This window comes from Perca flavescens, chromosome 10 (genome assembly GCF_004354835.1).
Source record: "Perca flavescens isolate YP-PL-M2 chromosome 10, PFLA_1.0, whole genome shotgun sequence".
Lineage (NCBI taxonomy): Eukaryota > Metazoa > Chordata > Actinopteri > Perciformes > Percidae > Perca > Perca flavescens.
The window spans coordinates 21,976,645-21,994,832 of record NC_041340.1 but is presented as its reverse complement, the minus strand read 5'-3'; the positions used below and the strand labels follow the sequence as shown (position 1 = coordinate 21,994,832).

At 38.0% G+C, this 18,188-nt stretch overlaps 3 protein-coding genes across 4 annotated transcripts in view; 1 reads left to right on the top strand and 2 right to left on the bottom strand.

The window, feature by feature from the left end:
* abcb7 (ATP-binding cassette, sub-family B (MDR/TAP), member 7) overlaps positions 1–6,425 on the bottom strand; it is a 28,589-nt gene extending 22,164 nt beyond the window's left edge. Inside the window, exons 1-4 of the mRNA XM_028588663.1 lie at positions 6,221–6,425; positions 4,751–4,834; positions 4,590–4,667; positions 2,000–2,119 (exon numbers count right to left, since the gene is read on the bottom strand). Coding sequence (XP_028444464.1) covers positions 2,000–2,119; positions 4,590–4,667; positions 4,751–4,834; positions 6,221–6,376 — 438 coding nt within the window. The 5' untranslated portion in view covers positions 6,377–6,425. The remainder of the gene's footprint in view (positions 1–1,999; positions 2,120–4,589; positions 4,668–4,750; positions 4,835–6,220) is intronic.
* On the top strand, positions 6,362–11,316 carry uprt (uracil phosphoribosyltransferase (FUR1) homolog (S. cerevisiae)). Its single transcript, XM_028588664.1, has 7 exons — positions 6,362–7,008; positions 7,708–7,750; positions 7,830–7,899; positions 8,124–8,186; positions 8,981–9,142; positions 9,780–9,878; positions 10,913–11,316. Exons 1-7 carry the CDS (start codon positions 6,758–6,760, stop codon positions 11,017–11,019), a joined length of 795 nt encoding a protein of 264 aa, XP_028444465.1. The 5' UTR covers positions 6,362–6,757; the 3' UTR covers positions 11,020–11,316.
* A 1,856-nt stretch (positions 11,317–13,172) lies between these two features.
* Positions 13,173–17,430, bottom strand: zdhhc15b (zDHHC palmitoyltransferase 15b). 2 transcript variants are annotated; one of them, XM_028589488.1, is made up of 11 exons: positions 17,263–17,430; positions 16,818–16,844; positions 16,620–16,714; positions 16,386–16,506; positions 16,020–16,089; positions 15,673–15,705; positions 15,466–15,586; positions 15,146–15,278; positions 14,911–15,037; positions 14,435–14,553; positions 13,173–13,432 (listed from the first exon to the last, which is right to left on the bottom strand). In XM_028589488.1, the coding sequence occupies exons 1-11, from the start codon at positions 17,378–17,380 to the stop codon at positions 13,389–13,391; spliced, it is 1,008 nt and encodes a 335-aa protein (XP_028445289.1). In that variant the 5' UTR covers positions 17,381–17,430; the 3' UTR covers positions 13,173–13,388. The 2 variants fall into 2 exon arrangements, with proteins under 2 accessions (XP_028445289.1, XP_028445290.1); XM_028589489.1 differs by lacking the exon at positions 17,263–17,430 and adding an exon at positions 17,037–17,247.
* Between the last annotated feature and the right edge of the window lie 758 nt (positions 17,431–18,188).

The following is an 18,188-nucleotide window of genomic DNA, read 5'->3' as shown; positions in this document are numbered from 1 at the left end:
CAAGACAGACTCTAAAACTGTGGAAATGGATAATGAATGAAGGTTGGAGGATGTAATTTAAGTTACCACAAAGCTAGTAACTTAGCTAAAGGCAGCACTGTCTGCAATCATTTCACGCAGGGGTGAGTCCACATCAGTTTGTTTTCTACCTGTAACACTGTCAAAAGCATCAGTGTAGTCAGTGGCATAGACACAGTCAGATGTAAGCAATATATGTTCCTGTGTATTAAAGCAGTGGTTGAGTCGGGACTCCCCAGAATAATCAGGTTGGTGTTCGTGGACCCCCCCCCCCCCCCCCCCTCATCAATAACAACGAGAGAGAGAGAGAGAGAGAGAGAGAGAGAGAGAGAGAAAACCGGTGTAAATAGCTGTTTCTACAAACCAGTGTTCCAGAACTTTTTCTCTCCCCGTGACCCATCAGAACAGCACCCTTTCTATGTTCCATGAACTCCTAATTTACAAATTAAGCACTGAATATAACTAGGGTTGCAAAGGGGTGGAAATTTTCCAGTAAATTTCCGGAAACTTTCCATGGAAATTTTTTCGAACTATATTTAAAGTTCCCTGTTATAGACTTACAATAGACTATAGACTAATAGACTAATAATACTAATAACTAATAACTAACTAAATACAAAGAGTTTTGTGGAGCTAATCGGCTTTGATAAGCTTAGCTTTGCATTAACTCATTTGGCAATGGCTTGAATGTAATGGACATTAATTAATATAAAATTGTTGTACACTATAGCTTTAAATTAGTATTTGGATCATGTAGTGAGCTACAGTATTTGCTTTTTTCTCTTGTCTTAGTCTTTTTTTCTATTAATATATTCTCAATCAAACACTAATCAAATATTATGATGTACTTTTAATAAAGAGAAGAGAGAATTTAAGCCAAACCTGTGAATCAACAAGCTTTTTATATTGCTTCAGTCTTTCAGCTTGACCAAGTTGTATCTGAGAAAAAACGGGTCCTAATGTAATCAGGAAGAGCATTAAGTATTGTTAGAAAGTTTTACTGCAGGGTGGAAAAAATCAACCAAACAGAAAGCAGAAGTAAGACATCAAGGATAAATATGAAAAAGGGACAGAAGCCTCTTCCTTTAAAGTTACAACTGGACATCCAATAAAAATATCTTCAGTTGTGCGATATGTATTAACTAGGGATGGGCATGATTAATCGACGATCGATAATTGATCATTAAGAATTTCGTCGATCACGTTAATTTGTTATCGATTAAACTAATGCTGGTTGCGTTGCGTAGTGTGAGTCTTGAAGCAATGAAATGAATTTCACTGTGTGGCAGCAATTAAACATTTTACCACCCGGGGGCAATATTTGACTCCATACTCAGTTACCTGCAAGTTTCTGTTTTGATTTCAAAAGTAATAATGAAGAGGTCACGGCGAAGTGTGGCGTGGGACCATTTGGATTTAAAAAACGACTTAGTTCACTGCAAACACTGTGATGCCGTGTATAAGTACAACATGGCCAAGACTCAAATGACGTACCAATTAAACAAAGTGCATCCGATCCTGGTTAATGTCGGTGGCGATGCATCCTGCTCTCAGTCTCAACCTAGGATCAAGTCAGCGTTAGAACGGAGGAGCTGCGATGTACAACTGGTGAGCTTGTGTCATTTGACCCCATGATCTCATCAATGCTGGACCCTCGTCACAAGCACCTGGGCTTTCTTACACAAACACAGAGACTGGCTGCTAATGCGAAACTGGTTGAACTGGGAGAAGCAGTGGAGATAATAAAGATCTCATCGAGGAAAAACACGCTGTATTTTTGTATTTATTACATTTTTAATTTATAAAAAGTTAAATAAATTTTGAATGATTAATCGATAGTCGATCGTTAATTCTCCCAACAATCGACTAAGAAAATTGAATCGAATACCCATCCCTAGTATAAACAACAGTGAGTTCAAACAAATCAAATTAGCTTTATATGACAACAACAACAAAAATAAGTAAAATAGTAATTAATCACCTTGGCTCCAGCGAGCAGGCCCAGAGAGATGGCAACACGGGCCCGCAGGTCTGGTCTATTCTTTGGCCACACATAAGACAGCATTGCAGACAGGATCTGGGATGAATTCACCTCGTTCAGCTGTGTTGAAGAAAACAAACAAAATGCCTCTTCTTAGATCCGAATACCATTAGTCTGATAAAACATGCATGTCCTGTAAGATACAAAGCAAAATAGTATTTAAATTACTATACTACAATGTCAACTTTCAGACCTACCTTATGTTTGCCAATATTGGCAACTAGCTTGCATTTTGATTTCAGTGTGACAATCAAAAAAAACTCAAGATGGCTGTCTGGGCAGACGCACAGAACATCAAATGTCAATGGGAGTCTTTTGGGAGACCTGAGAGCAGCAACAACAGCAGAGTCTCCAGGTGGACCTGGGGGTCCAGTCTGACACTACAAGTCCCAGGAGACACCTGGGCTGTCATCCCAGCTGAGTTTGAGAGCCCACTGGTGCCAACATGGCTGTTTACAAACACTCCACCACACACCTGCCACAGGGACTCTGCACGGGCCAAAGAATATGCAGTAATTCCTCTAATCCACTCAATATGGTGGCACCATGTTACAGTGCTGCTGTATGGCAGAGCCTCCAAGCAAATTACAGTGAAATTGTGCCCAACACCTGCCTTTAATCATATACAATGAAGCAGTGCGGGACACTGAAAAGAGAGGAGTAACATTAACAGTTGAATACACTTGTAAAGTCCCTTTACTATATAGGGGAGGAGAGACCAGGTAATGTATATTAACTTAAATCACCTGGGTTTAATTTAATTTAATCAAGTTAAGCCTGTTAGCTTAACTTGATTATAGCTTCTTTCTTTTTTTATTTATACAAATAGTTAAAGTCGGACCCAGCTTTCAGATTTTAACTCTTTCATATTGTAGACCAAAATAGAGGACTCGAGAAAATACTGTTAATTATATTTTAAATAGTTAAAAAAATAATAATAATAATAAGGTCTGGGTAAAATCCATGTATATCTGGGATGACAATTTCACTGATCATGTGAAGAGAAAGAGATTCCCACTGTAGTGCTTAAAAAAACAGTCCATTAATCAATTACACATGGATTTTTTGGAAATGTTCCTGGCCCACAAACGAATTTTAAGAAGAAATTGACCCCAGGAATTAGACCGTTATCAGTTGTCATGTGAGTGAGGAATACTTTTGTATCGAGTTTGAAAGGGTATAAAAAGGGAGAAATTATGGTGTATTTCAAACCTGTCATTTTTTATTAAAATACCTTAATACATATCTAACTATATCAGCCGTAGAAATCTTAGACTACTTCATTGGCACAAAAAGCCACCCCACATGGCTGAAAGAATCTGCTGTTGTTTGATGGACTTGAGTTTGGCATTTTATGCTTCTAGCATATTTTTTGAGCATACAGTAACAGTAGCGTTACAGTAGACTAGAAATCTAGATGCACCCTAGCAGCAGCAAATGTAATTTGCAGCCAACGTCGTCTAGCAACTCTCTGTTGGCTTGCGAGCTGGAAAAACCAAACTCTAGTCAGGCCAATCACATTGTGTATAGTGTCGGTGGGCGGGCTTAACATAATGATGGCAGAGTTATTATTACATTACATGTCATTTAGCTGACGCTTTCATCCAAAGCGACTTCCAATTAAGTGCTTTCAACTCTGAAGGTGCAAACTCCAGAAAACAAGTAGTAAGTGCGACGGTTCTGCGTGAATTCCATGGTACTTGAAAAGAAAGAAGATGGCGGCTGCGGCTGCTGGCGAACAGTGGTCTTTCGAATCGGCTTTGGCCTCGACTCTGGAAAACTTGGAGTTAAGCTTTTCTTTAAGAAAAGATTAAACAGCAGCACTGAAGTCATTCTTAAAAAAGGAAGATGTGTTGGAGTTTTGCCGACTGGATACGGCAAAAGTTTAATCTATCAACTGCCGTTGTTCTGGTAGGTTGTAGCACTATCCTATTGGGTGCAGAGGAATTTGAAAGACAACCATTTATCCCGCCCCTCGGATTGAGCCCTGCCAACGGTGTGTTCCCAGACCCAACATCTTGATGTGGGTCTGGCTTGTCAGGCTAACGTTACAATTATTCTGGAGAATATTCTAGACAGTATTTGTCAGTTTTGGATTGTTGCAATAATAATCAACATTTGCATAAAGCAAGCATATTTGTCTGCTCCCATTTTGATAAGAGCATTACAAACTTTATATATATATATATATATATATATATATATATATATATATATATATATATATATATATATATATATATATATATAAAAAAATCCCTTTTAAAGTACAATTAGAACAGATAAAAAGAGCGTGATTAATTTACAATTAATTGCATGTTAACTGTGGACGATTGCGATTAATCACGATTAAATATGTTAATCGATTGACAGCCCTAAGATGAATCAATACTGAAAATATGAATTAGCTGCAGCCCAAGTTCACTGCATTATTTTCAATTCACATGTGCTCTTTGTTTAGGGGATCGTTAAAGATAGCAGCACAAAGAAGATCCAATGATCAAAGACTAAAAGAAGGTACTTTACTCACCACATTTTTGGGATCTGCATTCAGCTTTCCTCCTGCATTGCCATGCCAACATGTTCTTTTGTCTGTAATCTGCAAATGCTGTGGAAACATCATGCGTTGTTATAATACTTTTGGATTTTGATAACAGACATGATTCACAATTATTTCTTAAACATACTTACTTTTACTGCCTCCAAAATCCGACGATTGTTTTCAACCCTGTTTGTAGTCCATGTTGCTGTTCGTAGGTGTGGAGGGGAACTCAGCTGAAACGTATGAAAACATAGGAGTCTTATTTAACTGATGTTTCTAATTTCTACCGATTCATTTTTATGGATGTTTTACACCATACAAACATGAGGAACAACAAAATAAAAGGTATATATATATATATATATATATATATATATATATATATATATATATATATATATATATATATATATATATATCCATCCATCCATCCATCTTCGTCCGCTTATCCGGTGTCGGGTCGCGGGGGGAGCAGCTCCAGCAGGGGACCCCAAACTTCCCTTTCCCTTTCTATATATATATATATAGTGGGTGGTTTAAAATAGGCATACTGAGTTTACACTAACCCTGTGTTGGAACTACATGTATAAAGACATATTTGTATTGGTGATATGAGTGGGGTGGTCCCTTTAGGTACTTTTATCTCCTTGAGGACACTACCATTGCAACACATCCTCTTATCTATAATGACCTAGCACATTATGTAAACAAATACTGTACACACAACTTATTTGAGAAAAGCATAATTTGGTAGACAGCAATTGTATATAGGTACTTATAGGTACTTGCCAATGTCATACAAACAGATGTATTTCATACATTAAATTGTAAATGTGTGATTCGTTTGTAACCTTACATCATAAATGCTACTGATCTAATTTAGTTACAGTCAGTTTATTAAGTTCACCATAAGTATATCATAAAGATAAACCAATAGTTAGTAGTAAATGGTTAGTAACAAAAAACGTAACATTATGTTAACCATAGGTTATGTTATTATGTTAACCTTGATGAAGGTAGGACATTATGATAGGGCTGTTCAGACTGCATCAGTTTTAGCAAGCTGACTTATATTGAAAAGTAAAGTTGTCAAACAAAGTTGATGACAGTAACCTTAGCCCCCCCGGGCGGCACAAACATACAGTCTTATCTAACATGTACTGACTCTTGACAGTCGGCACTTACAACGCGTGACAGACCACTGACATGCTACACCATAGCTTGGTAAATAGTGACAGTTTCAAGCTGACTGTGAACTGTGCTATAATCTGTTCACTTAGCATACGGTCAAATCTAAAGGACAAGGTGCAGACCCTATTGTGACGTTAACCATTCACCATGGTGTTCAATAACGCCAATGTTAACATGGATAACGCAACTAGTTAATATTAGGTTAGCTAGCTAATTAGTTAACGCTAGTTAGCTAGCTGTCGTTCAACGTTAAGTTAGCAGCTAATTGACTAACAGTATATTTAAATGACATCTTGCAAACAAACTGAACAAATCATATAATCTAGCTAACTTCCCTGAAAGTTAAACACTTTTGATCTCTGCCCTTGCGTGGTGACTGTCGCACCAAAACCACAGTGTCCTTTCCAGTCAGCAGACTCCTCACTCACCAGATATGTAACGTTACTTTGGCGTTTATGTTCCGTCCCGTTTTCAGGGCGAGTTTTATTCCAAATGTGATATGAGCTCGTTTGTCGAAGGAGAAGCGCTAATTTTCGTCTTTGAAAGTGAAAGCCGGATTTCAACGTTAGCATCATCGGCGCCATGTTGCCGAATGAGGAAGGCGGTCAACACGCCGGATACGTCATATCCTGTCTTCACCAACGCTGTCAGTGTTAGCTAAATCTTAGCATGCAAATAGCTTTACTTAACACTAGCTACATTTTTGAAGAAATATCAGCTGCTACTTTGTTTTTAACACGACGCGATTGAGTATCTAAAGGTTTGTGAATGTGGTCCTAATGGGCAGTCTGTATGCGGTGACGTTAGCTGCGTGACTCGGAAAATTTCACTTCAAAACAGCAGTCGAAGCTAAAGGAAGGACACGTTGTCTTTGTCAGACAGTGGTTAAACTGCATCACTTGGTCAAGAAACGCTGTCCGGCTTTAGCATAATTTTAAGAGAAACCCCTTGATCTCGCACTCAGGATGCCATGCCACAATCAGCAACTGAACAATGTCAACACTGGCCAGGAGCATCCAATGAAGCAAGTACGATTTGCAAACAACAACAACAACAGCAGCAGCAGCAGCAACAGCAGTAATGTGCCTGCAGTGCTGTCAGACTCTGAACCAACTGATGCCACCATACAACATGGCCAAGATAACCTGGGACCTCAGCTTAAACTGCTCCCTCTGAATGACCAGATCCGTGAATTACAGACCATAATCAGAGACAAGTGAGTCCCTACTCTCCTATCTTGAAATACAGACCACAACAAATCTGATGGTTGTAGTGCATAGTATTATAATATGCTGTATGACTCAATAACTCTAATTTAATTTCAAAACGTTAGGTTCTCACATAGAATATCTTATTGCACTTAATATTTAAGCAGCCTTTAATTATAGGAAAAGGCAACATTCAAGCTGTATCATAACTGGAATCCTACAGTCTAGTGCCATAAACTATATATCTTCTGGTCCTAATTTTGAATAATATATATGTCTGCTGGTTTGTGTAAAGTAGTGTATCAAGAACTGATGCTGACCTAATAAAACATTGGTATTGATGATAGAAGTACAGTATGTGACTGGTCCAATTTGACCTCTTCAATTCAACTGTCTTGCCAACATTTTGCAGAAGCATCAAAAGAATATTAGTGAATGAACATCTCCACTTATTGTTAAGAAGTTTTGTGTAGCTACAGCCTCATTTTACCTTACATGTAGAGGAATGATCCTAATCACTTCCACACTGTGAGGTCAAGTTTATTAAATTGAAAGAGGACACTGATGTAGGGTCAGTGCCTAGTATCAGCCAATACCATACATACATTTATGTATCATAACTGGAAAGGAAAAAGTGGGTTTCGTGCATTCCTATTGAAAAGTACATTCTGAAGCATCTAATCAAATGTTTATATTAACATTTTCAGGACAACCAGCAGAGGAGACTTTGTGTTTTGTGCTGATCGATTGGTAAGATTGTGACTTAACATTACTGTACGTGCATGTTTACAAGCTACAAACTGTAAGCTTTTTCTTTCTCCAACGATAGATCCGACTAGTAGTTGAAGAGGGTTTGAATCAGCTCCCGTACTCGGAGTGCACTGTGACCACCCCAACAGGTGAGGGTCTCTTTCTATTATAACCAAGTCAACATTTAGGTTCAAAGGTTGGTCACACAATCTTAATTCCAACATTTAAGATCCATTTAAGAGTTTAGAGATTATAATGACAAAATGCCAAAATAAATGCAGTGCTCCCATCCAATGTTTTACATCCAGCATGTATAGTGGACTTGTTCAGAGAAGCTATATTTGTGAATGTTCCTACTCATTTTGCCCCTCAGGGTACAAGTATGAAGGTGTCAAGTTTGAAAGAGGCAACTGTGGAGTCAGCATAATGAGGAGTGGTAAGTTAAACCTGCCATAGCACATCTACCAAATTAGTGGAACTCCTTTTGTAAGGGCATGTGTCACGTCTTCCATGCATATGTGATTTGTGCCAACTGTGCCCTTGTGCTGGACAGTCTGTTCAGCACATATTCATCAGGTCAAGCTATTGTGTGCTCTGGATCATTCGCTTTTTTATCAGCAGTCAGTACTTTTCTCTCAAAGAAATTGACTGATCATTTTAATACTAAATAATACAATAGAACCATGTTACATGGGGCCATTCTGTACTTTGCCGAACATGTTCTCTGAAGGCATGGCAGTCAGCGGCTCTCACTTTCTTTCTTCGTCAAATTTAATGAGAGTCTTATCGCTGTGAAATGCAAAACCCAAAGCAGTTTTTGCAAACCCTATATTATCCTTTTATGACAGTAATGTTCGGGCAGAAAATGTGAAATGTAGGCCTGTTGGACACATAGTGTAGCTCATAAACTACTTCTTAAAGGCAACACACATCGGCAGTGTAGGACGCAAGTCAAAACACATTTCCTGTCTAGTCAACACAACAGTGGCATCTTGACACATGTCCTCGTGGGTTGAGGCTTATCAATGTGTCAGTATACAAAGCTGTTCTATTTTTCAGTGACACAACAGCATCCCAGAAAATGTTAGCACATTTGTTCTTCAGATTGGCATATCCAGGCTACTGTACCTTTTTAATACTTCTCTATTTCTATGGTGAGTCCGGTGTGTTCTGTGGATGTTAATGTAATTATACAACGCAACACAACGTGTTCTGTGTGTTCCCCCACAGGTGAGGCCATGGAGCAGGGTCTGCGGGACTGCTGCCGCTCCATCCGCATTGGCAAGATCCTCATCCAGAGTGATGAGGAGACACAGAAAGCCAAGGTCTACTATGCCAAGTTCCCTCCAGATGTGTACAGAAGAAAAGTGCTGCTCATGTACCCCATCCTTAGTAAGTAACACAGGGCTGAGAACAGTTTATCTTCCTGATGGCTCCGGTTTACCGCCCTCAGTAGCATGCAAATGTCAAGAGATGTCCATTTTTGTGCAAGTGTAAAAAAAGGTTTTATGTATTTATTCATTTTGAGAAAACTCCCTTGAGTTGACCTTCAGCGTCAAGTCTGCATTTCCACATCATACCGGCCCATTTGCACTGTTCTGATAATTATAGCTCTCATAGGGGAAATTATACACTGCCTGGGAGATAGCCACCAAGCTGCTGAGTAGCATAATGAGGGCCAACAAAAATAGTATCTTAATAGCCCTGGTTTCCCAATGTCACAAAGGAGCATTTTTCTGCTCGTGTTTTTTGAAAGAAAAATATGATGGGGACCAAGCCAGTTTGAATGTATGATGGAACATATGCTTACACTGATACATGCGAACGATCAGCACACAGCTCAGTACCTTTTTCAGATGTTAACCTTATGCAAATAGTCAAATTATAGCCCTTTTTAAATAAATACAAAATTATGTTGCATTACTAACCAAGTTTTAAATTAACACATTTTCTTTTCTGTAAATAAAGTGACATTTTAAACATTTAAATGTGAGACAAATTTCAAACCTTAAATGGTCTGTGTCTACAGGTACCGGGAACACTGTGATTGAGGCGGTGAGGGTGCTGATAGAGCACGGAGTCCAGCCCAGACATATTATCCTCCTCAGCCTGTTCTCCACGCCTCACGGTAAACCACCACAGCCAGTTCACCGCAACTGCAGCTCATCACCAGATCATACACTTTATTCTCCAATCACCTCTCCACTCCTGTTGCTGATGTAGCGTTGTCTTCATACAATACACTGCTGGCAACCACAATGCTGTTCAGTGACACTGCTTAAATTGGACCAGAAATAGGTTTGTCCTGGAAAATATTTTGAATTCAAAGATTTAAACGTAATACTGGAATGTATGGGGTAAATTTGTCTTATAACAGTCCTTTTCTCTTCATCAACTACTAGCCAGATTGCCATAACATTTAATGTGGATATTCATGGTTTTCCAGAAAAGAATTTGTTTTGTTTTTTTAACCTTTCTTCTAGTGCCGTCATTGAGCCAAAATTTCCACTTTAACACATTCAATATTGGAATCTGAAGGTCATGTTAACACTAAGGGCAACATGTTGAGAGGACTATGTTAGTGTGTGAACACTGTCCATTACGAGTAATGTCATTTATACTTTAAATAAATATGAATTTATGTTTAGTCCATAACACTAAATGCAAATCTGTGTTCTGCATCTGCCAAAAGGCTTAAAATAGGCATCAACCTTTTGTACGTGTGTGCGTGCATGTGTGCGCTATACTGCCAGCTGTGGGCCAACTAATTTTTTCTTTGTTTTAATTGTACTCGGTCAGCTTCAACAGTAGTGAGGCTCAGCATAGTTCAACTGAGGCTGACAGGAATTTGGTTGCTAGTTTTTTTTGTTTTTGTTTTTTTAGGTGCCCTGTCAAGAACTTCTGTGTTGGGCAAGTTGAAAACGATTGGCAATGCAGTGCAGCATTAAATGAAAAGTCAATGGGATCCCCAAAGTCAGGATTCATCCTCTGGGGACAAATTAATGGCATGGCAAATAAGTCTAATTTTACCTTTTAGTTTCTCAGGTTGCTTTCGACCCTTATTTTTGCTAATTGCTAACAGCAGCAGTGAAGATGATGGATATCTTTGGATGCCTTTAAACACTTCATCCAAAGTGTAATAGTTTTTTACTTTTCTCCTAGGAGCCAAATCTATAATCCAGGAGTTCCCCGATATCACCATCTTGACCACGGAGGTCCATCCAGTAGCTCCGACACATTTTGGACAGAGGTACTTTGGCACTGACTAAACCAAGGACAACCGGAGGAACATGACCTGCAAATTGTTTTGAGTATTCATGTCTTGTTAATTTAAATGTCTCATGTTCTCCTTGTTGTGCCAAATACTGCTACCTAATCACCCTAAACTGTCCTAAACTGATACAATTGATCAGATTAATCATTTTGTATTTTTTTTTTTGTTGTTGCTGTGTATACTTGTGCAAAAGAAAGAAAACAGCACTGAACCATATAAAGAGTTCCACTCTTCCACTTTATTTTGCATGTTACAACTGATGGAAAATAAATAATTTATATTTGTTAACAGACAGAACAGCAAACAGTATCAGTACTTTTGGTGGTGGTGTTAAAAAAGGGAAGCACCACATAACATACTCCAAAGACAACTCAAAAGGGACCATACTGTATGTGCTCGAGCAATATTGAACTCTATATCAAACAAAACTGTTATAATAATCCTACTATTTGATAAAAGCACATTGCTTTGATAGTTTATTTTCAGTATCACTTGATGGAGCAAAATATACAGACACTCACTGCAGCAGTTATGAATCAGTAAACTCAATACACAGGAAAAAAGATGACGATTATAACAATAAATAGACACCAGACTACACGAAACACTCAACATCCACATTTTTCCTGACGTTTTAAACATGCTTCCAAACACTGAATCATACCTTGGATTTAAAAAAAAAAAAAAAAAAAAAAGACAGTTTGAACTAATAAATTACTTATGTATGTTATGTATTTCTCAGACATGAGCAGCATTTGATTTGGCTTTCCCAACATGGTAGAAAAACAGATGAAGCAAGTTAAAGTGTCAAGATCAAACAGCATCAAGGTTTGATAAAGGCCTAATTTTGTACTCATACTAACTAAATTGGTGTCCTCAATTACAGAAGCAGTTTTCATAACTAAGTATATTGGCTAAATACACAAGTCCAGAAATAAAACCGTCACAATAAGTTTCATTGGTATTAAAAATGTCCAAATACATAAACACAGGTAGAAAATGTTTTAGAACAGCATATTGCAGAAGATCGCTGACCTCTACCAACCAGTGGATGAGGATCAGTCATTATATATATGTACAGTTATCTGCATGTTTAAAATCAAAAGTGAAAACAGACATAGAACAACCTTTGTCCTCTCCTGTGAATGATTGTGTGCCTATGATGAAAGCTAATGTTACTTCACTTTCCTTTTACTTTGCATCTACACAGAAGTGGTATCATGCTGCTAGGCTAGGGATGGCTGATATAGTAAAAAACAAGATTGTAATCATCTTTTTTTTTTTTTAATGCTCATCCCAGACTTTACAATCCAACTTTTCACTGCACACAGCAATGTGGCTAACATTAAAGTTATGATATGCAGTATATTCAGGAAATGACTCCACTGAAAAAGAATAAACATTATATTAAGTTTGCCATAATACTCTGGTTGAGATTTCAGCATTCATTTTGAACCAAAACAACAAATATACTAGTTGTGTTTTTATTACTGTCACCAGTCTGATTAGACATTACTAATGGCATTTTAACTCAATAGTAATGCTGAAGTACTCTATTAAAACATAATATGAGAGGCTCTTTCATAAATTGGTGCCCAAAATGATGGCACGGTCTATTCATAAGCAGGGGGCTGGATACATTCTTAGGAGAAATCCACTCCCAGAACACAAGAATAAATATATTACTAATAAGGCGGAGGTTAAGTTGGGTATTATAATATGCATATGTTCATTGAAAAAAGTTAAATATTATGTTAATATGTTGCAAGACCCAAACTGGTAGAGGCCAGACAAGTGAATCACTACAAGAGACCTCTGGAGCATTATGGGTGTAAATTTAGATACCACTTTGCACAGACCAAGCTCTGAAAGGTTCAACACTGTAAACTCGCAGCCCAACAATAAAACAGAGGCATATAAGTAGTACAATGCCAGACAGAAGCTTCCCAATGAGGCCAGTGCCTTAAGATGAAATATATATATATATATATATATATATATATATATATATATATATATATATATATACACATATATACATACACACACACACAAGGTAACATTTGACAAGTTTTTTCTAAATCAAGCTCATACTGTTGTCCATGAGCAAAGGTGATGCTACTAGTTGTCCGTTGAGTTCCTCTATTCATCATTATGTAAAACACACGGGTAAAAGTGGCAATGACAATCCAACGTCATTCTAATTGTAGGTTTTAATCCACACGTTTGGCCCCATTCAGAATTTTCTTTCAGAGTGTCTGAACATCCACATGATTTGGAAAGCATTTGCGTTTGTGGTACACAGTGTGTGCGATATTAATCTACATCCTCTGTACCAGTGTAGATTGTCCTTACATTTGGTTACTATTCTTCCATCTCAATGGTAACAGATGGGTCTTGGTCCTCAACTGGAATCAAAGAAAGAAAAAAAAATGTCACTTTGCATTATTTGTTGTAACACTGCGTTTGTTGTAACTGATTCAGCTCAGACAATAGTTATTATGTTGCATATGACCACTAGGTGGTAGCAGAATAGTATGGTTGGAATCTAAACACAGCAAACTGTTGTGCAGCGGGAGACTGGTCTCCAGATTACTGAATTTGAACACAAATGCATTTGTTTATTTGTTTGTGTCACTGTGAAGCTCACATCTCTGAACCTTTTTCCTGCAAAGTGTGTGTAATGGTGAAATAATTCTATTTTAATATGCTACTGAAGATTAGAAACATTTTGCTAACACCTAAGGCATCATTGTTGTAATAATAATAACGCTAAGACAAGTGCAACTATTTTGGTTTGGTAATGCATTATGTACTGTAGCTTAATAACCTCATTAGCAGGACTAGTTATGCTATTAAGATTTTGGTGCTTATGGTGGGACATTAGGCAGCTCAAGAGACTCGTTAACATTTGCACCTTAACGTTAAACTCTTTTTAAGAAAGCTTTCACATCATGTTAACATTGTGGTAGTTAGGGGAGGCTTTTGCTTGCAAATACAACCACAGTATAGAGGCACTGAGAGGCAAGACAAAAACAATAAAAACAAATTCAGAGCACATATTCAAATTAATTTTGGTTGTACCAATACAACCCATAGTAGTTTATCAAGAGTTTGAAATCCATACTTCTTGGATAAGGTGTTAGTTTGTGAAACACTAAAAAAATCTAAAAAGTGGGTCTAACCTCTAATTTACAGAGGACCTCTAATTTACAGAGGACACACTCTTCAGACTCGGCTATTGAGACTTGTAACAAGTGACGTTGTTGCAAATGCAGCCTCATTTTTAAACTTACACACAACGCAGAAAGTTACTGATTCCAGTTTTAAGATATTGAAAAGCAGTTTGTATTCTAGGAACTACAAAGAACATGTGGAAGTATACATATGATGAAATTAAAGCGACTCACCCAAGCTTCCCTCCTCAGAGCCATCATCTGACTCCTCCCACATGTCCTCATTAGCTAATAAGGGGTTGTGGGATTCAGAACTCCGATTCTTCAAGGGGAAGTAGTGGCCATTCCCTTGGCTGACGTGTACAGTGCACAAAAGAAGATGGAAGGTAGTTAAGGAACCATGGCCATTACCTCTTCCCAGCCACTGATCCAATCCCTCATTCTACATTTCTTTCATTAGCTCCAACGCTGCTACATGTAAAACAACTCTGTATCCTGCAGTCAACTTTATATTGTTCATATCAACTATCCATATTTATTATATTATTGACTATTTAAATTACTGTTACATTTCTGTTGTATGGTATTGTTGTTCTCTGGGTCAGTATTACAAACGCAAAATGAGCAGCACCAATGAAAAATGAGCAAGAGGAGGAGAAGAACCAGCTTATTATGCATCTTAACTTGCGGTCTCTTGACAACACACTCACCTTGTGAAAACAGGGATGAACCACAGCCTCCGATCCTCTCCAAATACCTGCTGTAGGTTTCTGAGTATGCCGACATTGAAGCCATTTCTGTCTGGTCCACTGACAAAAACTGGAGCTGAAAAGGCCTCTAGAAAAGGAAAAACAACCTGAATATGTTTTCAATTCTCCACATAATAAGAGAGCAGCTTCATGAGAAAAATCTAAATGGTTCTCCGTTAAATATGTAAATCCTCACCTAAAGTGGATCGGTTCTTGGCCACCAACCAACAGTGGTAGCCAAAGAGGAACATGAGACTGACGAAGAACATGAGCGCCACAAACATGAGGAAGAGGACATGGAACTTTGCGGGCCCATTTGGCAAGTCCCCCTGGGAGAGAGAAAAAGGAGAACGAGAAACTTGAGAAAATGGTGGGCAGTAGGACTCATGACACTGGGCTTAGTTCTGTTCTTGTAGAATTGCAATAGTGCTGACTATGTTGTGCAACTAAAACGTCTTCATATGACACCATTGATGATGTTGAGCATGAGTGATTATTTAAACTAATGACACTCACCACCCAGAATTTGAGGAAATACTGAAAGACTGTTGCTGCAATGAATACACAGTACAGCATGGAGTAGGAGAGGAAAAGCAGGAAAAACTTGTAGTTGGAAAAGCCCACACAGTTGTTTACCCTAAAAAAAAAGAAATGCAGGTGTCAGAGCAAAATGTATGCATAAATTCCTCCAAACAGAGAAATGCAGGCTAAATGACTACTTACCAGGGACAGTGATGGTCCATCTTCAAGACACATCTTTAAAAGAAAAACAGATTTTGTTTCTGCATATCGTTTTAACAGTATGGCAGCTATGTCAAAGCAGTAAACACATTATAACCGTTATAAAACCCCAACTTTTAACACAACCTTCTTTACATGTCTTCTAACAGCATTCTGATTCCTTTCGGTAAATTTCTGCTCTGATTGTACATTAGAATATTCTCTCTGAGAGATAGTGTGCCAACAAAGCAACACCTTCTAATTATTACAACAGTCCAAGGCCAACAAATATCTCCTTGCCAAGGGCAATCTCTCTAGATAAATGGATTGAGGAGGAAAGAGTGACTTACGTTTCACAAACCGAGCAGTGGTGACAGCGGTCAGGCTTCAGTACCTGGCAGCGGTCGCAGAACCTGATAGCTAGAGACAACGGGATGGCCAGTTGAATAGCGTCATTTGAGCTGAGCTTACCCTTCACTTACTTCCTGTAGCTTAGAACTTAGTATTAGCCATCAGCACTAATGAAGGAGATGCATTGGCTGATTACTCTGGATGGGGATGCTCAGGTGCACACACAAAGTTAATGGTACTAGCCTACTTCTGTACCTGCCTTGTTACTCCTGTTGTTTTCGGATATTGCAAATATGTTAATAACTCCATATGAAATCATATCATTGCAGAGTAAAAATATAAAATGACTTGACAGGACAATTTACCTCCAGATTGAGCTCGACTAAAGATGGGCAGTTTCTTTGCAATTTCAACCAGGATTTGTTTTTGAGCATCTGGCCTCTCTTCCATCTCGTATCTTTGCTTGTCTGAGTATGACAGCTGGAACTAGAGCAACAAGCATGCATCATGATCAACACCCAATTTGTTTTATATTACAGACTTTATATATGGTACAACAAATCAATAACATGATGTCCATGTTTAATAGTTCAGGATACCTTTTTGCATGGTGATGCAGGAGGAGTAAATATTGACTTCGAGTAGGTCCATGTGAACATCACAAAGCAAACATGAAATACTAGTAGATAGGCCACTGAAAGCACAAAACATAGGCACAATAGTTTATAAAACAACATACAATGAACTTAATGTGTAGCGCACACTGCTTGTAGCACACCAATGTGTGGGTAACTCACCTTTTTCCAGAGCGTTGGTAAGTGTAACTGTAAAAACAAGAATATGGCATAAACACAAGCCGGGTAGCAGAGACTAGCAACATTGTAGCTAACTGTTACCATTAACACTAGTTTGATTATTTAAAAAAGGAACAGGCTAACACGACTAGCCAGATTGACAGCTTTTAGCTAGGAGGCGCAACAATAGCCATACTTTGTATGAACACAGTTAACACTAACCTCTTAGTGGCAATGAGGAATTAAAAAATGACCAAACTTAAAAAAAAAAGAGCTACATTTCACGTTAACCAACTAAGAGCACACACCCTAACCCACTTCCGCCTACTGTGCTAGCTCTGTATGTAACGTTAACGTTATTTGTGTCAACACTGCTGTGCGGCAGTCTTCGATGTCTCCAGTTAAATTGTAAAAATCACAACAAGCGGACTCAGTTTCTCATACTTACAAAGACATAGCTCAAAGACGTAGGCGTAGTATGACCACAACACTACTGAGGTTATAATAAGAACAGGTATCCAGGAGAAAACCCTTTGACAGCATCTCAAACCTCTGGAGAGAGCCATATTCCATCTGCTATAACCTCTGTTCTGATCTGCGCTCGACTACCATTCCTGGGATCATCATCAATGATATCGGCGAGCGATTCACCGAACTCCAGGAGCCAGACCAGTACTGGCATTTGATTATAAATTAAAAATTATATAATTATAATTCATTTATTACAGTATTATAGTAATACAACTGTTAGTGTAATAGGTTTACTTTTAAAGTACACTTACTAAGCTTACACAAGGCTAAATTGTAGGGAATCAAGCAGAGAAATCCATGGCAACATTGTGTTGCTTTTATTTAGGCCTATTATTATTAACAGAAAAAAATCAATTTCCCCCATTATCGTCCCTGATGTTTTCACAGTCAGGTGTACTCTAACTGAACTAATAAATATAATAAGATGAATTATAACTATCACATTTTCAGACAGTTAAGAGTCTAAATTACACCTTCTTACAGAAGACAATTACACACACCACCGTGAAAACGAGTAGGCTACAGGTACAGTATATTAAAAGAATGATGGCTGAATTCCATTATGCTGCTTTAGTTTTAGGGTCCTCCGGGACAAGATAACAAAATAAAGCACACACAAATCAAGTTTTAAAAGTCAAAAATTACAAGACAAAGGTAAATTTGATGCACTAAGTTATCTGCATTCTGTTTCCACCAGAATCCACCAGTCAGTGTTAAACTTTTGTCTTAGACATGAAATGGTTTGACTCCAGCTTAATTACAGGTGGAAGTTCATTTTACTCCATGGCACTGGCATACAGAATTGACCTATAGTCCCAGAAATATAAAGATTTATGTTTGCTA

Excerpts from the sequence above, each read along its gene's own strand:
- uprt (XM_028588664.1), top strand. The coding sequence starts at position 6,758 with ATGCCATGCCACAATCAGCAACTGAACAATGTCAACACTGGCCAGGAG. Across the intron at positions 7,009-7,707 it reads CAGACCATAATCAGAGACAA|GACAACCAGCAGAGGAGACT; the intron begins GTGAGTCCCTAC and ends TAACATTTTCAG. Across the intron at positions 7,751-7,829 it reads TGTTTTGTGCTGATCGATTG|ATCCGACTAGTAGTTGAAGA; the intron begins GTAAGATTGTGA and ends CTCCAACGATAG.
- zdhhc15b (XM_028589488.1), bottom strand. The coding sequence starts at position 17,380 with ATGGCTCTCTCCAGAGGTTTGAGATGCTGTCAAAGGGTTTTCTCCTGG. Across the intron at positions 15,587-15,672 it reads ATGGACCATCACTGTCCCTG|GGTAAACAACTGTGTGGGCT; the intron begins GTAAGTAGTCAT and ends CTTTTTTTTTAG. Across the intron at positions 14,554-14,910 it reads TTCATCCCTGTTTTCACAAG|CCAAGGGAATGGCCACTACT; the intron begins GTGAGTGTGTTG and ends TGTACACGTCAG.